Source organism: Equus caballus, chromosome 4 (genome assembly GCF_041296265.1).
Source record: "Equus caballus isolate H_3958 breed thoroughbred chromosome 4, TB-T2T, whole genome shotgun sequence".
NCBI lineage: Eukaryota > Metazoa > Chordata > Mammalia > Perissodactyla > Equidae > Equus > Equus caballus.
The window spans coordinates 74331975-74352024 of record NC_091687.1 but is presented as its reverse complement, the minus strand read 5'-3'; the positions used below and the strand labels follow the sequence as shown (position 1 = coordinate 74352024).

Genomic DNA, 20050 nt, shown 5'->3' with positions numbered 1-20050 from the left:
CCTTCTCTGACATTACTTCCTCATATAAACCCTGTTATAAGGAAAAACAAGAACATCTACTATAATTTATTTGTATATTATTATTCTCAATAGCGGTTCTCAATTCCCTATTATGATTTCTCAAGACACTCAACGGAAAGAGAAGTAATTGTTCTCTCTTTTCTCCATCCATCATTGACTACTGGAGTTCTCTATCCTGATCCTTCAGAGCTTGGTTCAAATGCTACAACTCTGTGGTGAGTGGAAAGAACAATTGACTGGGATTCAGGCGATCTGTATTCTCATCTTGTTTTTGTGACTAACTAGCTCTTAATATGGGCTTAGGCAAGTCACTTCCTAGAAATTAGTTTCTGGTGATCTCTAAATTGCTTTAGAAACATTCTACAAATCATAAACATGACTGTTCCTGACCACTTTTGTGCTAGAAGTGATATCTCCTTCTTTTGTCACAGTTTATAGCATTCCAGTGGCATCTATATTGCTTGATCTTTAAAAAAGCTGTTTCTCAACCATGTCTACCAATAGAACATGAACTCCTTTACACCATATGCACACTTCTTACAGTAAATTCTTAATAAATACATGACAACTAAATTTACACCCCAGCTGCAACAACATACACACTACAAATCTGAATGCTTTCTTGAAAATCAAACTGGACTTCTCAAAGGAGAGGAGTTTATAAAACACTTGATTATCCCTTACTGACACAGGATTGGCACTTATCACATGGCTTATATTTCGTATATAATATAAAATGGAGAACTTTTCACAGCAATAGTAGGTTGATATTATTTAAACAAAGATAATAGCCTACTGTACATGTAAACTACTCTAAAAAAGGAGTTATTTTTATTATTGGTTATGATTTTAAGTTATAAAGTTTTGGCTTTTTTTTAAACTCACAACTGACAATTTTTAGAAATATACAGGCTACTCAGAGAATTTTATATTGCTGTGGGATACGGATTTGGGGAATATGTTTTTACTTTTCTTTTCAGTTAATCATTTGTACTATTAATACTGTATAGATAATTTTTATAACTACTGAAGGAGTTCAGAAGGAGTCTCTCCAAAATGTGCCTCTTTGGTATGTAAATTATTTGAGCTGAAGACAATCAAATTTCGAAGGACTCAGGAAGAGCTTTTTACCTCCCCCTTCACTGCCTAAAAGAACTTAGTTGGAGGGCCTGGTCCAGGAAGACAGCTATCACCAGAGATAATTACAAAGAGTATGGGCTAGGTGTGGTAACCTAGGAGGAGCTCAGCAGGGACTATTTGTTCAAATTCTTCTCTGTGTCCCAGTGTCTCTGCATGGCAGAACAAATATTTGTTTACCAAATATTTGCTTTTCCCATTTTCCTGTGGATTGTCTTCCTTCCCTTTGAAGTGCCAAATCCCTACCCTCTTTTCCTTAGCTCAGGATGTCATATAAGCCTCAACTGCCTGACTGTCTTGGACCCTCTCATATCTATTTGAGGCTCCTGTATGTACATAATTAAATTTGATTTTCTCCTGTTAATGTCTTATAACAATTTAATTAACAGATCAGCCAAAAGAACCTAGAAGGGTAAAGGAAAAAGTTTTCCTCCCCTACGTATATATCTTAAAAGCATAACTACATGTTTGTTACTAAGAGGACTTTTTGAGGAAAACAGGAGATACAAGTCAAGATAAGAAAATAAACTAGAACATAATTATTTTTTCCTTATTCTTTAAAACTATTAAGAAATGAAATAATGGCAACATGCTTTCTGTCCTATCCACTCTAATAAAGTCTACTCTATTAAGTGCCTGTGCCTCATAAAACAAATAGGAAATTATCCTTATTTCTTAAAATAGGAACACCAAATACATTATATATTTTGATTGATTACAATTTTAATCAAATTTTACTTATACGTAAAATAAACCATATAAAGATGAAAAAGAAATTATTTTAATTCTTCAACTATTATATCTGTAATAATTTTCTTCCTATTGTAATCAATTCAGTAAATTAAGAAGAAAGTTCTCATTTATTTGTTGAAATTGGTTTTGCTGACATAGTTATGCCATAACGTGCCAAATGAATTAGTAAACCTGGAAGCTATTAAAGTTAGGTAACTCTGTCACTGTCTCTTTTATTTTCTCACCAATTTTTTTATCATGAAAACTTCACAAACAGAAAATTTGAAAGACTAGTACAATGAACATTCCTATACCCAATATCTCCATTCAATAATTGTTACTATTTGCCACAGTTTCTCTCTCTCTCTCTCTCTCGCTCTCTACACACACACATATACACACAATACACACACATATATTTATGCACTATACACCTTTTGTTTGTTGAACCATTTGAAAATAAGTTTCAGACATCATGACACTTCATTCCTAAATACTTCAGCATCCTCTCCTAAGAATAAGGACATTCCCCTACATACAAACCACAATACCATTATCATTATACCTTAGAAAATCAACAATAATTCCAAAATAGCACAACCGTCCAGGCAATATTTAAATTTCTTCAATTGTCCCAGGAATGTCTTTCAATGTTCTTCTCTTTTCCACCTCCCACCAAGGCCATCCTAAGTTTACACATTTCATTTGTTTGTTGGGAGGACTGCCTCCAAATCCGTTTTTTTAAGAAATAATTTTTTCATCCAATTTCCTCATGCTCTAAATCTTGAACCACAAAATAACTCAACAGCCTAGGATTTAGGGTTTGATGTATGGAAAAGGGAAAATTTTCCAAACTACATAATGGTCTTCTAAAGTATTTGGATGACTGGTAGGAAAACCTTGTTCATGTTACTATTTTATGTAATCAACTCAAAATGTACTCCATCAGAGAATAAGTTTGCTGAGGGCAGAACTGCTTTATTCATCTCTGTAGTCCCCAGTGTGCTTCACGGACACGAGTACAAAATTTGAACGGAGGTGCTCTGCTTCCTCTGATCTCTACTTCCTCAAATCCCTTGAATGGTTAGGAGGAGTCTAGGTAGAAGAGAGCCACATTGTCACTATGTCCTAACACCCTTATTCCCATTGCCGTTAACTTGTATGATATGAGAAAACAAAACTGAGCCTTAACAATTTTGTGCTTCCTTCTTCTGCAGCACATATGCTGACAGCTGCTGATCAGGCATTAGTGAGGAAGAAATCGAGTGGAAGCCACTTGGGCAATCAAGAAAAATATTTTTTCTTTTCTTTTTCTTTCTTTCTCTCCTTCCTTCTCTCCCTCCTTCCTTTGTAAAGCTTGGTATCTGATAGCATTAGTTGTAGCATGTTTGAAGTCACTCATGAACCAAAAAATATAATATCAGGAGATAATCCATGGAAGGCATCACAAAGATGTGCAAATCAAAGCCCACCAGCTTTTACGTTTTATTTTTCTAAAAAAAAATCTCATGCTGGGTAGGTATACTAGATTTTATTCATAGATTTACAGAATAGAGGGATGAAGAGAATGTCACAGATGTTATATGTTTGAACTTTTCAAAGCAGCTGATGAAATCAGATAAAATTTTCATTACAAAATAGGCTTGGATAAAAACCATAGTTGTATGAATATAAGATCAGCTTATGTATTAGGCAAAAAGTCATAATAACAAGCTGTATGTTTGTGTAATTGGTTTAAAATGTCAAGTATGGTAGCCAAGGGGTCAGTGCATAGTCTTTCATCTTTATTCATAAACTGAAAACAGAAGAAACATTAATGAAACAGCAGATATAGCAGATGGCACTCAACATAGTCATAGGGGACTGATATATAGGTAGAAAACGAAAATGAGAGCTAGGCTGACAATTATAAAAATCAGCCTATTTAGGAAAAAGTAATTTAGAAAATGTCAATTTAGGTAAGTATGTGTATACAAAAAGCAAAAACTGATGCTTAGAATGACAAATCCAATGGAAATAGTTGCATTAACATAAGGAAGTAGAACTAAGGCAGATGTTCTTAATTATAGATACCAAAAACATTTTATAGATACTGACATATTAGATTCACAATAGTTTCCTGGCTGAATGGCTCTATGAGTGCTTATGAGAGAAAACAGCACACACCTAAGGTTCCCACCCTAGCCCCAAGGAAACAACACGGCAGAACCTGCTAGGAATTCTCAGTCTAGGATCCCAGTTGAGCTCCTTCAATAGAACACAACAAATCTCCCTACTAAAGTTAGAGCAGTGGCCCAAATGCTCCACAGGAAGGCAGCAGAATCTCCTATCCTCCTGCTTTCTATTTCCAGAACCCTAGATTATCTCTAAGGTATTTGGGATTATTTCATTTACACCTCCATCTTGTTCTAATAAGTGTTTCAAGCTGCTATAAAACAATGTAGCATAAAAATGATAGTAAAAAAAAGAAAAAAATGGAGTAGGATGGGCACATGAATTGAAGATAATAAATAAAAAGAAATATACATGTACATGTAGCATACACAAACATACATACACACACATATTCAAATTTAAAGGTGGGCCCCAAATTTGGCTATCATCTTTCTTAGAAAAGGGAAACAGATCAGACACAGTTTTAGGTAACAGAGAATTTGATTGGCTTTGTCCCCGTTACTGGGAGGAAACCTCTAAAGGAAACCTCTTTGTAATTTTTTGAGCGACTGGAGTGTCTTTGTTATTCACTATGGGACCCTTGACCCCACCTGATAGTTTATGCTAACTCGGGATGGGGCTGCCATGCCCTAAAGACCATCCATGCTATCTATTAGTTGGTTACGGTTTTGAGGTGCATGATACCAGCCTGATCTCAGGCAGGGGAGGGGAACTGGAGATTGAGTTCAGCCATGTGGCCAATGACTCAAACACTCATGCTTGATGAAGTTTCAGTAAAAACTTTGGACACCAAAGCTTGGGTAAGCTTTCCCGGTGGGCAATACTCCGTGTATTATCATATACCGATGTGCCAGGAGGGCAACATGTCCCTGGGGATGATGGAAACTTTGTGTTTAGGACTCTTCCAACCTCACCTTATGTATCTCTATGTTTGGCTGGTTCTAATTTGTACCTATTTCTATAATAAAGATGTAATCACAAGTATAGTGCTTTCCTGCATTCTGTGAGTTGTCATAACAAGTCAATGAACCTCAGGTGGTACTTAGAATCCACGAATTTGTAGCCAGCTGCTTAGAAATGAAGGCGGCCTGGGGATCCCCCAACTTGCAACTTGTGTTTGAAGTGAGCACAGTTTTGTGAAGTTTGGCCTAACTGAGGAGCTAAAAGTCATTGAAAATAAGTATACTATGTGATATAATGGACAATATACTTAGAATAAATAGACCAAACAAGATGGACTGTTTTTCATATTGATCCTCAAAACAAGTTGACTCTCATGCCAAATCACATTCCAAAACTCAGTGAAAGCAATGCAGAGAGGTAGGGTAAGGGTTGTCGTGACACACTACAGATACCTGCTTCCTCCTGATTGGAGGCTGAAAGTTTAATACTATCTAGAAAAATTATGAACTTCCTCAAACAATTTTCTCTGAACATGGTTTTTACAAATACTTATTGATGATAATCTTGACTTTGTCCTTCCTGTCAAGTACCTGGCATGTTGCTTTTATAATGTTGTGGATGTTGTGTTTCTAATGTTGTGGATGTAGAGCCACAGGCCTTAGAAGATCATTGGGAGCCACTGGGGTTGACACTCTCTTATAAAAACTGCCTAGTCCTAAACATGAACTGCAGCTTGCATGGAAAGACATTTAATTCTCTGTCAAAAGTGACTTGAGAATAGCCACACACTAGACAAAAGAGTCTTCTAAAAAAATAATTTTTAATCCCTACCCTGCTCTCCCAACACCAACTACTGGCCTCCAAAGTTGAACTTCATTTATCATGGTCACAACTTTTAACATGGATGAAATTTTAAGTAAGGTGTCGCCAGAAGCCTAGCCCTGATTGGGTGGGTGGGTGGTTGTCAGAATCTTATGCAAAGAACACCTGGCAATGAAGGACATAATTTGCTGGCATATAGTCCAAAGACAAGCTCCTCTCAAAATGTATACCAAGGTAACTAAATGTAGCAATTTATTGTTACAATTATCACTGATAACTCAGTAAAAAGGGCAAGATTAGACACCAAACAATAATAGATTTTAGAATTTACTTATGATTGCTAGTTATTAGGGTCAACTGTCTCTCGTCAAGCTATACCTCATTTAGTAGACAAATACATGTGTGTGTGTCTTTTTGAACGCTATGAAAGGAGGAAAAGCATCTACTTTAACCAAAAGTGGCACTTAATTACTAAGATATTAATTAAAATAAAGAGGAGGGAGGAGTTGTTTCACTCAGCTTAGGATGCAGAAAGCCACAAGAGAATATCCTTATAATGAGAAAAAGCTGGATAATCAAAAACAAACAAACAAACAAACAAAAGAATCATGGCTTATTTTGAATCCAAAAAGCTTAAGTCATAAGGCAACCAAACTGAATTCCAAAATGTGATAAGGCTCTCTGAGGAGAGGCAGGGACTCATAAACTATTTTACCCTTGGCAGAGCATGGGAGGAAAAGACAAATAGGAAGAAAATAGCTGGAATTTTAAAGAATTCTTACAGGCTAAGTCCCTGGGAGCCCTAGACACAAAGGGGTACAGCTCTTTTCCATGGGTTTTCTCCAAGTTCTCAAGAGAAAGACTGGGAGTAGGGCAAAGAAATATAAAGAGCCCTACTTGCTTCCTTCCTGGGACCATTCTTTAGCATACAAAGCAAAAGCTATAAGCTACTGGGTAAAGGGCTCAAATCCTGCACTGACACAAAACGGAGGTCTGGTACTGCTGGGGAAGGGGTAGGAATGCTGAGAAATAAAACAACATTATTCCGGAGTTCTTTCTGAGCGTACAATAGTGTTCTGTGGTATAAGTGCTGGATGTAAAGACAGGCCTGGAAGACTCTAACTTGCAGTCTGTCGAGCAAATTCTGCAATGCATTTTTCTTAGAACATTCAAGAAAGTTACAGGCATGTATTTTAGTGTTAAAGAATCTAAGTATTAAAAAATAAATATTTAAGATATTTAAAATTTATGGAAATGAAGATTTGTCTTTTTAAAAGATGGGGTAGGTTTGGCCACAACCTGATGGAATGACAGCAGGGAAAGAAGGCAGACCAATGAGACCTGTAGCACCATCGCTTGGTCATTCTGTTCCCCTAATATGTCCAGGGACCAATAAAGGTCCAGAGCGTATTTACTTTTTGCTTACATGCTAGGATTATAAAAGATCCTCTTGGGATAAAAGATCCATTTAGTGGTTAAGTTCACACACCCTGCTTCAGTAGTCTGGGGTTCGTGGGTTCAGATCCCAGGCCTGGACCCACATGCCACTCATCAAGCCATGCTGTGGTGGTGTCCCACATACAAAATAGAGGAAGATTGGCGCAGATGTTAGCTCAGGGCCAATCTTCCTCACACACACACACACACACACAATCCTCTCAAGAAAAGAGATAAAAAGCATGAGCATTCAGGGATCTTAGAGGAGGAAAGACCTTAAAGAAGACTCAATCCTAGAACTGAGGATTTTCTTAAGTTTTCAGCCATGAATAAAAGTTCAGGGTGAAAAATAAAACAGTGGCCAGTCAGCAAAATGGAGGCTTAAAAGTAATAAAAATCAAAATTTTGGGGGCTGGACCCGTGGCCGAGTGGTTAAGTTTGCACACTCTGCTTTGGCCGCCCAGGGTTTCAACGGTTTGGATCCTGGGCACGGACATGGCACCACTCATCAGGCCATGCTGAGGCCACGTTCCACATGCCACAACTAGAAGGACCCACAACTAAAAATACACAACTATGTACCAGGGGGCTTTGGGGAGAAAAAGGAAAAATAAAATCTTGAAAAAAGAAATCAAAATTTTCCTTAGTCACATGCAGAAAAAGGTCTGCGCTGTTGATAAAAACGTGCTAATGTACAAAGTACTAGCTTTCTTTTGAAGTGATTTGTTTACAATACCAGAACCCAGACTGCACACCAAATGGCAAAACCCCTAATACATATGGAACGCTGAGCCTTTTCTCTTAGTGTGAACATCCACAGCTTATAAGTACAGCACTGGAGATTCTGGACTGGCATTCCTTTGAGGAACTGACATGAAGGCATGGAGAATGGTACGTCAGCTATCGCTGGTGGTAAAAAACAAGGCGACCAAAGAAGTTTGTTTGTGGTCCACTTCCTGTTCTCCATCCCCTGCCAACCAAAGGAGTAACCGAACTGAAAATAACATACAGAGGGTTTTACGTTCGTTGTCTTTTGGTGAAAATAAGAGACCTGGACACTCCAATGGGCTAAAACAAATGCCATTTATTCACCAAAAATTTCCCCAAGGTTAACAGAAGGTTTGGTTTTACACTGGGCTCTGTTGCAACCTATGACTTCTTTTTGGTCATCATCTCGAATTCAGAATAGGTTTAAATCTTTCCTACCCACTGAGAGAAGACTTTTCAGGAAATTAACCAGTCAACATAAGTTTTGAGTGTCTACATTGTGGATGATAACTAAAGTTAATCCTCCACAGAAGGCATTTCACCCTAACTCAATTCAGTCAAACATTTGAATTACTCTAAATGTCTTTATCTTCCAAAAGCATTTCCAAGGCATTCATTTGCCAACAGCACTATCCTAGAGGTTCACCTCAGATATCACCTTGTCCCCAAACTTTTTCCTTCCCCTTCAGAAAAGCCATGCGATTTGGGGAAGAGCATTCCAAGGAGAGCAAATAGCAAGTGCGACTAGCAAGTGATGCTACAAAGAGCTTGGTGAGTCTGAGGGACAGAGACATGGCCAATGTGGCTGGACACAGCGAGCAAAGAAGAGAGGGGTGAGACAGACAGGCACCAGACCCTATGAGATCTTGGTAAGGAGTCTGGATTTTTATTTTAAATAAATTTGAAAGTATTGAAGAACTTTAATTACTAGCGTTATATGAATTGAATGAGTGAACATTATACAAATTATTGAAATGAGTCTTCAAATTGTTTCAGACTCAGGGAGGATAAAAAATAACATCATCTCCTCTTGTTGTTTCTGCCATTTCTTATATCTTCTGACAGTAAGTGTGGTATTTTCATTTTAATCTCACTCAGAGTTATGGTAAAAGCTTATTTTTTTTTTCTATCACATCCTTTATACTATCTGATGTAATACTCAATATGAGGAAATTAAGATATAAAAAGTTCAGTAAATTTCCACTAATTTAAGGATTAGGGGACAAGTCTGATTAACAAAGTAAAATGGAAACATGAATACAGTATCTGTACAGATACTGCTGTATCGTTTCAATCTCTTTCATAACAGAATCTGCCTGCAACTTACTTAAATATTTTAGAAGCCCTCTGATCCAGAAGTCAAGTAAAAAGCTACTTTTTGCCCAAAGAATTCCCTTTTAAGTGTCAAAAAATGTTAGGTAGCCCTGAGAAAGACTAACCTGCTTTTCAGAATCTGATGACTTGCACGTTTGAATTTATGTTAGCAATATACTCATATAATATATTTGATATACTTAAACAAAAACACACCTCTCCATGCAGACGCAGGAACGGCTGTATTAAAACAAGGATTATCAATGACACAATACAATTTCTTAAAGTAAATCAATAAAAGCCACTGTTCTCAGTATTTTATGAGATGATGGAAAGTTAATTTTGTGACAATATCAAGGATCTTAACAAATGAGAAAACACATGTCAATGACTAAAGAAAAACAGTAAAACATAAAAACCCAGAGAGAAATTTCTTAACTGAATGATGATATACTCCCCCAAATCCATGAGATTTGATCTGACTAATATTTCACCTTCTTGAAAGACTCAGTACCTCCCACCCTTTCTGAAACTGCAAGGATAAAGGCAACAACCATCTGCCTGCTACAGAGGATAGGAAAACAGTAGTTTTCTTCTACTTTGAGTCTCACTGAGGTGGCTTTTAAAGAGTATGGAAGAGAAAAAATAGAATATCTTAAAGAATTAACTAGTAGAGAAACAAATTAAATAAATTTAACCATTTACATGGAATAGATCATCATAATGAAAAAAAGAAAAGTAGAAGCATAGGACAAAAAAACCACAAGAGTAAACCCATGAGAACTAGAAAAGCCTAATTTTATTTGTATTAAAGATATAAGGGAATATAGCCTAGGCAAGCAAAGGAGGACTTTTAAAAACTGAAAGATGGCTATGGGAGATTGCCCTTTTTACACTAAAGCATCCACCTTTTAGACTGAAGAAGAGAGAGCTAACAGCATGGGATGGATCAGTATGGATAGTATTACCTGCATGAGGAAGTATTTTCCTGGATAAACTCAAGTTCAGGTATAGCTCTATGTTTCTCTAAAGATAGAGGAAACTCTGAAAACACATTATCTTTAAGTTTTAAAGGAAAATATAAGAAGGTTAGGCCAAAAGGAATAAGAAATTCCTATCTACCACTGACCTAAGATAATAAGAAATTAGATTTTCCTAAAAAGATTCCTAGCAATGGAAGCAAAACACTACTATTTATTTACATATGTATTTATGTCCTGTTCATCCATTTTTATTAATTCTGACAAATGTCAACTTAGAAAATGTCACATTTGCTTATAGAAGAAAGACCAAATTTGATAAAGGATTTTGGTACAATTGGAAAGAGAATGGTGTTTGGAGTTGGAAAATAAGAGTTTGAATTGCTTCCTTTCCTATTTAATATGTATATAACTGTGGCCTTGAGAATATATTTCCTAACATCTTCAACCTTGTTTTTCCATCTAAACAGAAACAATGATATTGCTTTAGTGATCGCAGAGAGCCAATGTATATAAAAAATGCCATGTAAATTTTAAGCTCATCTTGAAGAGTTCAAAGTGGTACACTTTAGGATTCAATTCAATAGTACTGTTTCAGACTGGGTTTACATTTGTTTTCTAAATGAAAACAATTAATTTTAAGGTTAAAATCATTCAATGGTTATTCTAATTAACTTGATCTTTGTTGCACTGTTAATAAAAATATTACATTCTATGGGAAATATCATCTTATATTTGGGAATGTTACTCTAGACGCAATTAGAGAATTTGTGCTACAAAGCTAGGAATTATGCAAGAAGGTAAACTGACTTTTTACTTTGAAGTCACTGATATAAAATAATTTGATCCTTTACTAAGACTCTCTAAAATCTATAAAGAAAAGTAGCATGAGGAAGAAAAATATTCTTAGCGGGAGATATGTGACTTCAATTTGTTGTTCTTTTATTGTGGGGGGAAGAGGGATATATGAAGTAGTATTAAAAACATAAAAACACTGTTTCTCTCCAGAGAATCAAATTGCTATATAGGTTAACATTTTTATAAAATATTTATAGTTGTCATGAATGACCTAGTAAGCTGACATTTATAATAGTGATTTAAAAAAATGCTTCCACACAGTTAAATGGATGTTTCCCCTTGTCCTGATTTAATTAAAAGTTTCTTCTTGCTACTGAGAGTTTATGAATGCCACATATCTTGTTCTGTAGGCAATTGGAAAAACTAGTATTTTTTTCATGCTTAAGTGAAAAGCGTAACCCAGTGATTGAAGGTGTCTGCCTTGGCTATTTTATATCTCTTTGTCAAATCAGGGAGATCTGACTACACTGCTTCATAGAAATACCAAGCCAATACTTCAGCATTAAATACTTTATGAACACGGCTCAGAGAAGATACAAAAGTGAACATGACAGCCCCAACCCTTAAGAGGCATCTAATCCAGTAAAGAAGACAGATTTTTAAACAATTAACTATAATTGAAAAGCCAAATAAAATAGTGTATTAATAGAGCTTAGAAGAGGTTCTTAATTCTGACAGGTGGCATCAGGAAGCTTTTGTGGAAAATGTGGCATTGGAAAATGTCTTGAGGGGTATGTTATTTACAGAGGTGGACGGGGGGGTTGGCATTCCTGGCTGATGAAGCAGAGTCCTGAAAGTACCTAACATACTGGAGTAAATGTAAGACAAGCAGTGTTTTCTCTAGAGTGCAATCTCTACAAGGGTAGGGGCTGGCCCATTTCATCCACTGCTATTTGATCAGCATTTAGAACAATGTCTGGTGCAAGATAAATATTTATTGAATAAACGAATGAATTGGACACTGGGTAATTGAAAGGAAGAATGGGGAAGGGCACTGGAAATGCACTTTGAGCCTAGACAAGCTTAAGAACATGTAGATAATAAAGACCACTGCAGGTTTTAGAAAAAGAGAACAAGATGATATACTATACAGCAGTTCCCTCCTCATCTGTGGTTTTACTTTCCATGGTTATAGTTACTCATGGTCATCCACGATCTGAAAATATTACATGGAAAATCCCAAAAATAAACAATTCCTTCTGAGTAGCGTGATGAAATCTCATGCTGTACAGCTCCATCAGGCTTAGGATGTGAATCATCCCTATGACCAGCATTTCTATGCTGTATATACTACTTGCCTGTTAGTCACTTAGTACCTGTCTTGGTTATTGGATCGACTGTCGCAGTATCGCAGTGCTTGTGTTAAAGTAACCCTTATTTTACTTAAAAATGGCCCCAAAGTGCATCTTTTAAGTGAAAAGGTGAAAGTTCTCAACTTATTAGAAAAGAAAAAAAATTGTATGCTCAGGTTACTAAGATTTACTGTAACTTTTCTTACAATATATTATTATAATTGTTCTATTTTATTATTAGTTATTGTTGTTAATCTCTTACTGTGTCTAATTTATAACTTAAACTTTATCACAGGGATGTATGCATAGGAAAAAACACAGTACATATAAGATTAGGTACTATCTGCAGTTTCAGGCATCCACTGGGGGTCTTGAAAAGTATGCCCTCATGGATAAGGGGGGACTACTGTATATTTTAAAATTAAAATTCTGGAGGCAATGTCAATTGATTGGAGAAGCGAGTCCATAGACATGCTAAGATAAAAGGCACTAGGACTGCAAAGAAGGATATGGATATGGAACTCAGAGGTGGAAGTGACAGGACGTGACAAGTGATTTAGGTATGGTGATGACGAAAAGGAATGAGTTAAAGATGACTCTAGAAATTTCCAAACTCAGTGACCAGGAGAATGATGGTACCACTATGTAAGAAAGGGAAAACTGGCAAATTGCAAATTTTGGTAGAAAAAATAATAAATTCAGTTTTAGGTATATTAAACTTAAGATGCTGATTGGAAATCTACATGGAAAAGTTCAAATAAGGAAAGTTAAAATTGGGGTTCAGAGGTGAGCCAGGATGAAAGCTGCAGATGAACTCAATCAACGGATATTTACCCACTGCCCACTCTCTGCCCACTCAGTGTCAGCACCAAAATTTATGCCACCAGCACAGCAGTGGTAGCATGAGAGTGCATACTCTCAATGGGGGACAAGACCTTGGGAAACTTACATCTACTCATTTAAGAGAAAAGAGGGAAAAAAACCCACTGGAGATTAAGGTAGAATGAAGAGACCAGGGAAAATTTTTAAAGAAGGAAGCTAAAGAGAGGAAGGTGTACAAGCTATTCAAACCCTCAAGAATCTTTCCTAATTCTGTGGACTCCTTCAGAGTACAGATGAAAAAATTCAAAGAAGTGCCAAGCAGGAATCAAGCTCTTCAAAAGAACACTAAGGAATACACACAAATGTCACAAATGTCACAAGGAACCAGTGAGGTAGCAGAAAAGTAAAAAAGAAATATGGTTCTAGCCTTAAATCTGCTATGGTAACCTTAAGTGGATCATTTAGACTCTATATGCCTCGAGTCACTCACACAGAAATAGGAATATTTCTAAAAAAACAGAGTTTGGGGAAAACACCAACATGAACTTAGCAGTATATTGAATGCTACTGAAGGATGTTTAAATATAAGAATTACTGCCCTCAAAGAAGTTATAAATTCATTGTGAACTAAGAATAAGTCATACAAAAGTATTTAACCTAAATACTTTATTTAGAGTTCAAAATGAGAGAATATTAAAGAATGATATATACGCAAGTCATCATTAACATAAATCAGGAGAGTAAATGCTACACTAGTACTCTAGTTTGAAGGGCTTCCCTTATGGACTTGAGTTGTGATCCTACTGACATTTAGCTAAATTCACTCAAACATAGACTGCATTGTATACCCAATAACATAAAGCAATTTAACTGGTTTAAATTACATTTTCCAGAAGCTAGATTGAAACTGTGATTAATGAAGAGGAATTGTTTGATAAAACACTGATGGCAAATAAGGAAAAAACAACTAAGCTGTCGTAGCGCAGGTGACTTCATAACCCTTTGGGTGTATGATTCTCCTAGATGAGTTCTTTGAGAATATGGATCAAGGACAAAGCGCCCTTCAGGAATAGTATACCAATTCTCACACTTAAAAGCGGCTGAAAAAGTGCCTGTCTTTTGACATTCTTGTCATCGTTTAGTAGTATTATTTTCAAATCCTGTTAACTTGATAGAAGAAAACATTGTATTATTACACTTATTGAAAGTTGTTTCATTTGATCATTTGGACTTCTTTCTGGAAATGCCTGTTACTGATTTGCAGAGCTCATTACCTGTCAACATTGCTAACTCCCAAAGGAAGATCACCCACACCAACCTCATGCTTCCACACTATAGAGTATAAAATTGTCATGAACTGGCTGACTGCAAATTCAATCTGTCTTTCTGCATTTGGGAATCTTTTCTTTTTGCTGATCCTCTAGCCATGATTCCCAGTGGCAGCCTATTGTAAACCCCCTCTGCTTTCCCTAAATTCCAAGCTTAGCCTGAATCTACCCACTCCACAGATCTGTCAGACCATGAGCACCCAGGACACAGCAATTCCCAGAGCCTAGACTAAGAGTACAATACATGTGGGAAGTTGAATAAATAACTACTAGACTGGCATGGCACGGCTTAAAAAGGCATGTATCAGGCACATTTGGTTTACAGCCCTAGCTCTGCTTCTCATTCACTATGGGATCCTGGGCAAATTAATCTTTTTATGCCACAGTTTCCTTATCAACAGAATGGTATTTAAGAGCTAACTCACAGAGTTGCTATGAAGCAAGGACCTAATGCAAGGCATGGCATATGGCTGGTATTCAGTCATTGTTAGTTTCTTCCCACATCTCCAAGTTGGTCTGCTCTTTGCTAGGATTTATCACCTTTAAATGGATTTTTACACAGCTACAGTTATCATCTTTTCTTCATTTCACTCTCATGGGCAATGAGGAGACATCAATGGGTCTTTATGACTACAAAGTCAATGTTCCTGGCACTGAAGGATTTTCACAATTTAGCTCCATCTTACCTCTTCAAATCTCTCTCATATTCCTCCTCCAAAAATCTTTCTACCTCAGCCAGACTAGACTTACTCAACTTTCCTGAATACATCTTGAACATTTAGATCCCTATGCATTTTTCCTCCCTTTTCAACAACTCTCCAACTACCCATATCCTTCTCATTGTTAAGACATATAGTATTATAATTTTTATTTGTATTATTGGCAACATTTATTGAGTGGTATGTGGCAGATACTGTTCTAAGCAAATCACATGCATTATCTCACTTACTCTTCACTAGCCCTATAAGATGGTCTATCATTATCTGCATTACCGTGATAAGAAAACATATTTTGTCTTTTTTCTCTAGACTGTACACTCTTTTATGACATGAACCATGCCTTGTATTTCTGTGTATGATCATCTAGTTAAGCAGCAATTCAACAAATATGTACAAATTGACTGTAATTTCATCTTATTTTGTTTCTTTTAAGCTGCCAAAATGCTCACTTTCATCAAATCTATCACTTGGTTAAACTACAAAGGTGGTAAAAAGGTGTGATGCTGTGATTTATAATAAGAAATATATATTTGGTGTTAGTCTCCATTTCTGGTACATAGCTCCTAAAACCCTTGGAATTTCCTAAGTGTTGAGAGCTATAAAGGTGTTTTTTGTTATGTTAACGGGTGACTTTTGGAAAGCACCTAAGGTAACCTAAGGATGAGGGCTGGATCGTACCATTTGATTAGAGGGTTAGAACTTTCAGCTCCCCTCCCCAGAACTCCTTGAGGGAAGAGGGGATGGAGATTGAGCTCTATCACCAGTGGTCAATGATTTAATCAATCATGCCTAAGTAATGAAGCCTCCATAAAAACTCAAAAGGATACGTTTTGGAGAGCTTCCAGGTTGATGAATCAGAATGCATTCACATGCTGTCTTGCCAGTCCCCAAACTCCACAAGGACAGAAGCTCCTTTGTTCAAGACCTTGCCCTATGTATCTCTTTATCTGGCTGTTGATTCATATTCTTTAATATCTTTTGTAATAAACTGGTAATCTAGTGAGTAAACTGGTTTCCTGAGTTCTGTGAGCTGCTCTAGCAAATTAATCAAACCCAAGGAGAGGTCATGGGAACCTCTGATTTATAGCTGGTTGGTCAAAAGAGAGGTAACCTGGTGTGACTAGAATCTGAAATGGAGGGCAATCCTGTGGGACTGGGCCCTTAACCTGTGGGATCTGATGCTATGTGCAGGTAGATGGTGTTAGAATGAGCTGCACTGTAGGACACTCAGCTGGTATTGGAGAATTGCTTGGTGGGGTGGGGAAAAAAACGACATGTTAGAATTGGTGTTAGAATCTTAAAAGGTCATCTAAATTTTGTAGATGTAGACATTGTTAGGGAGTTGAGTCTATCTGCAGACATACAGTAAAGATTCTGTGTACTGAGCAATAGCAATGGCTGAAGCAGGAGGGTTTGAGTTCTCATAAAAAAATCCTTAGGTGTATTAGGTTACAACAGTTAGATCATTCTTAAGACCACTCTGAGCAAGACTGAAAAAACTCATGGAAATTAAAAATTATGAACAAGTACAAGCAAACAAAATCCATAAAATATGACAGTAAATTCATCCTCATTTGTACATTTCTTAAGACATTACAATAAGGAAAGAAAAGAAACTCACGAAGTCCCGTTTCTTCATTGGGTTTGCTGCTACAGGAAAAGCATGATTTTTCTTACATATAAATCAACATCCAACAATATAATCTCTCCTTATGGGAGAAATAATCATTTGGGATGTTTACAAAATATAATGTGCTTCAGGGGACTTTCTCAAATCATATGAGTGACTATGGTAGGTAGCATTTATTTTCCTCTCAGATCTCTTGAGGATTTAGCAGAAACAATGAATTCATAGCTTTCTCTCACAACATATTTAGCAAAATCCAAAGATACAAGGAACCCTTATAAGTAGCCAATAAAGGAAGAGCACATAAATTTCAAGTAATAGTTGAGATAAATTCAGAAATAATGGAAAACTACATACTTTTAAACAAAATTAATAACTAAAAATTAACCAATTTCTATTCAAGTTATGAAAATGAAAATTTTCACACTTGTATAATGCTGTTATCTTTTTTTAAAGACTAAAGATGCTGAAGTTTTCAAATTAGCTTGCTTATGGCTAAGATTGCAAATGAGAAAGGCTACTATGTTGATCAAACCATATGCTTAACTCATAAAGTGGAATAAAAGAAGTGCTAGTGCATAGCACATTCCAGTGAAAAGGAGAAAAAAAAGAAAAGTTAATCAATTCAACTCAATTTTAGCTGAGAGCATTTTTCCACGACTGCTGAACCCTAGCATGTGTCAGGCAGCTAAAATTACACTAAAATGTGTAAGCTCTGTTGTTATTTTAGAGATAATCCAGGAAGCAAAACAAAGCCAAAAATTCTCTCTGCATTTTTAACATGAAATGCTTTAATCTTCAATCAAGTGTATACTTTTTTCTGTTTTAAGATCTTTATGTATGGTTGGTCTCTTCCTTTGTGTATGTTTGAAAGTTTCCAGAATAAAAAGTAAAAGCAAAACAAAAAAAGAACACCAGCAACAAAACTGATTTTGTATGTATTTCCAACACACTGTTCATCCTTTAAAACAATTCTTACCAGTCTCTGTTTCTGAAGTTCTTCTCGAAGTACTCTATCTTCCGGTAAAACATCACATAACAAAAAGTAATTGTCTTGTTCTTCTGTTGAAAGATTAGGAAAGTAAACGAGAAACAATATTTATCATCTTTTCCAGAAGGATTTATTCTTAAAAAACATATATATATATGTATATGCATATGTCTATGAGGATCTCTCTTCTGGTATATAGTTCTGTTTCAGCTTTATTGAAATTACGCAACATAAACACAGCAGTTTAATTTTAGCTATCATGAAAGTGAGAGAAATCTAATTTAAGAAAGTAAGATTATTCCTTTGAATTTTTGAATTGTAGGGAAAAGATGGTAGCCAAGAAGTACACTTACCAAATGGAGCTGTGGAGTTGATTCTTATCACACTACAAAAATCTGTAACAGGCTGCTCAGTGAACCTTTTCCTCCAATATAAAATGTACCTTAGAACAATCAGAAAGAAAGGATGATGAGAAAACTCAATGCACTATTTACTTTAGAATGACAAGATTTTATAAGGACATTTAATTATCCCAAAGCAACAAATCAAATGTTGTGACTGAAAACTGCCAGAAAATTTGTACACAGAAAGGTGGCAGGGCATTGTAGAAATATGAAATAAATATTTAATGAAATGAAATCATCCTGTAAAGGCGTGGAAACGATTAAACTTTACTATCCCCAAATTCAATAAACAGACATACAGGAGAGTTAAACTGAATTATTTTTAGTAATAATTAAGTTTTTCTGAAATCACATCTAAGTTTATGCGAATTTAAAATGGAACAATGATTAAATAGGCTTTATCACACGTTTTCCGATAAACTGAAAATTGGGTGGTTATCTTATACATCAAAAGAACAGAGGTCATAATAATAACCCAATGAGAAGTCAGTTTAAATTCACTATCTGTATAACAAGACAGAAAAATTCCATACATCCACACTGTGCCTGCAATGAGGCAAATTTAGCCTTTGGAAAAATACTTAAGCTTACAATTCTCGTATCTAATGAGCAGAGTTAGAAGCAGCACACTGACTAAATTTGAAAGCAAGCCTAACACCCAGACCTGCATATCGGATGAAAGAGGCAGTAAGATGACAGGATTCAACAAGCTGTTCATCTTTCCGTTTATCTAACACGATTTATATTGGCAACCACAATCTCATTTATCAAATGGTACCAAGAAGAAAATGTGTTCTCTTTCATGGGGAGAAAGGAAATGGAAAGGTTGACTCTATAGCTGACAATTTCTCAGGCTACAGAGTTGATGGATAAAACGAGACACTTCGAACAAAGAACCAAAACCTGTAAAAGAGATGGGACTCAGTGAAATAAATGAAGTGTACAGAAAGAGTAGGAATTTGGATATTTTAAATGGCTTGATATAGCATCTAGCAGTGCCCTGCACATAGTAGGTCCACAATAAATATTTTAAAGAGGTAGAAAGATTCCTGTAAGGTTTTCTAAGTAACCTCTAACTCCCAATATTTTGTCTCCTTTTAACTTTTTATTCTTACCTCTCTTTTTCTTAACAGTAATTTCCCAATCCCATGGTGCTCTATAGAAACGGCATTCATGTATTAGAAAAAAATATGTGCTGGGAGGGAAGTCTGAGAGAAAGAGAGAACCACGACATGAGCTAATATAAAACAAAAATATAAATGGATGACAACAGTGAGTACAGAATATATAAAGAAAAGAAGTAAAGGAATAATGTATAAACATAGAACCACGTTTTAATTTTTTCTTCTCATGTATAACCGTACTGTCAATACTGTCAACCTGGATGGGTAAGAAAGGGGAGAACTTTCCTTACAGAATAGGGCTAGACCTTACCTTAAGAGATCTGAAAATGACATATCTTAGGCTCCAGCTCAGCCTCCAACTATAAATACTATAAATGATGCACTATGACTCTATGGTTAGCTCCCTGGCTTCCATATTAGAAGTATCAGAAGAAAGCAAGTGCACATTAGATCCATCGAAATACACAAAAAGAGGAAAAGTATCTACAAAAGGCTGAAACATATTTCCTCAGCCACCCTGGGCCAGCTTCGGCACCCTCCAGTTCTTAGGACCTTACATAACTACTCTTACTCTCCTCTTCATTCCTCATGAGTTG

At 36.1% G+C, this 20050-nt stretch overlaps 1 protein-coding gene across 2 annotated transcripts in view; it reads right to left on the bottom strand.

Moving 5' to 3' along the window:
• Nucleotides 1-20050, bottom strand: part of ZNF277 (zinc finger protein 277) — a 118300-nt gene that overhangs the window by 31064 nt on the left and 67186 nt on the right. For both annotated transcript variants that reach the window (XM_001500504.7, XM_005609314.4), the window contains exons 3-4: nucleotides 18280-18368; nucleotides 17915-17997 (exon numbers count right to left, since the gene is read on the bottom strand). In XM_001500504.7, the coding sequence (XP_001500554.3) occupies nucleotides 17915-17997; nucleotides 18280-18368 (172 nt within the window). The remainder of the gene's footprint in view (nucleotides 1-17914; nucleotides 17998-18279; nucleotides 18369-20050) is intronic.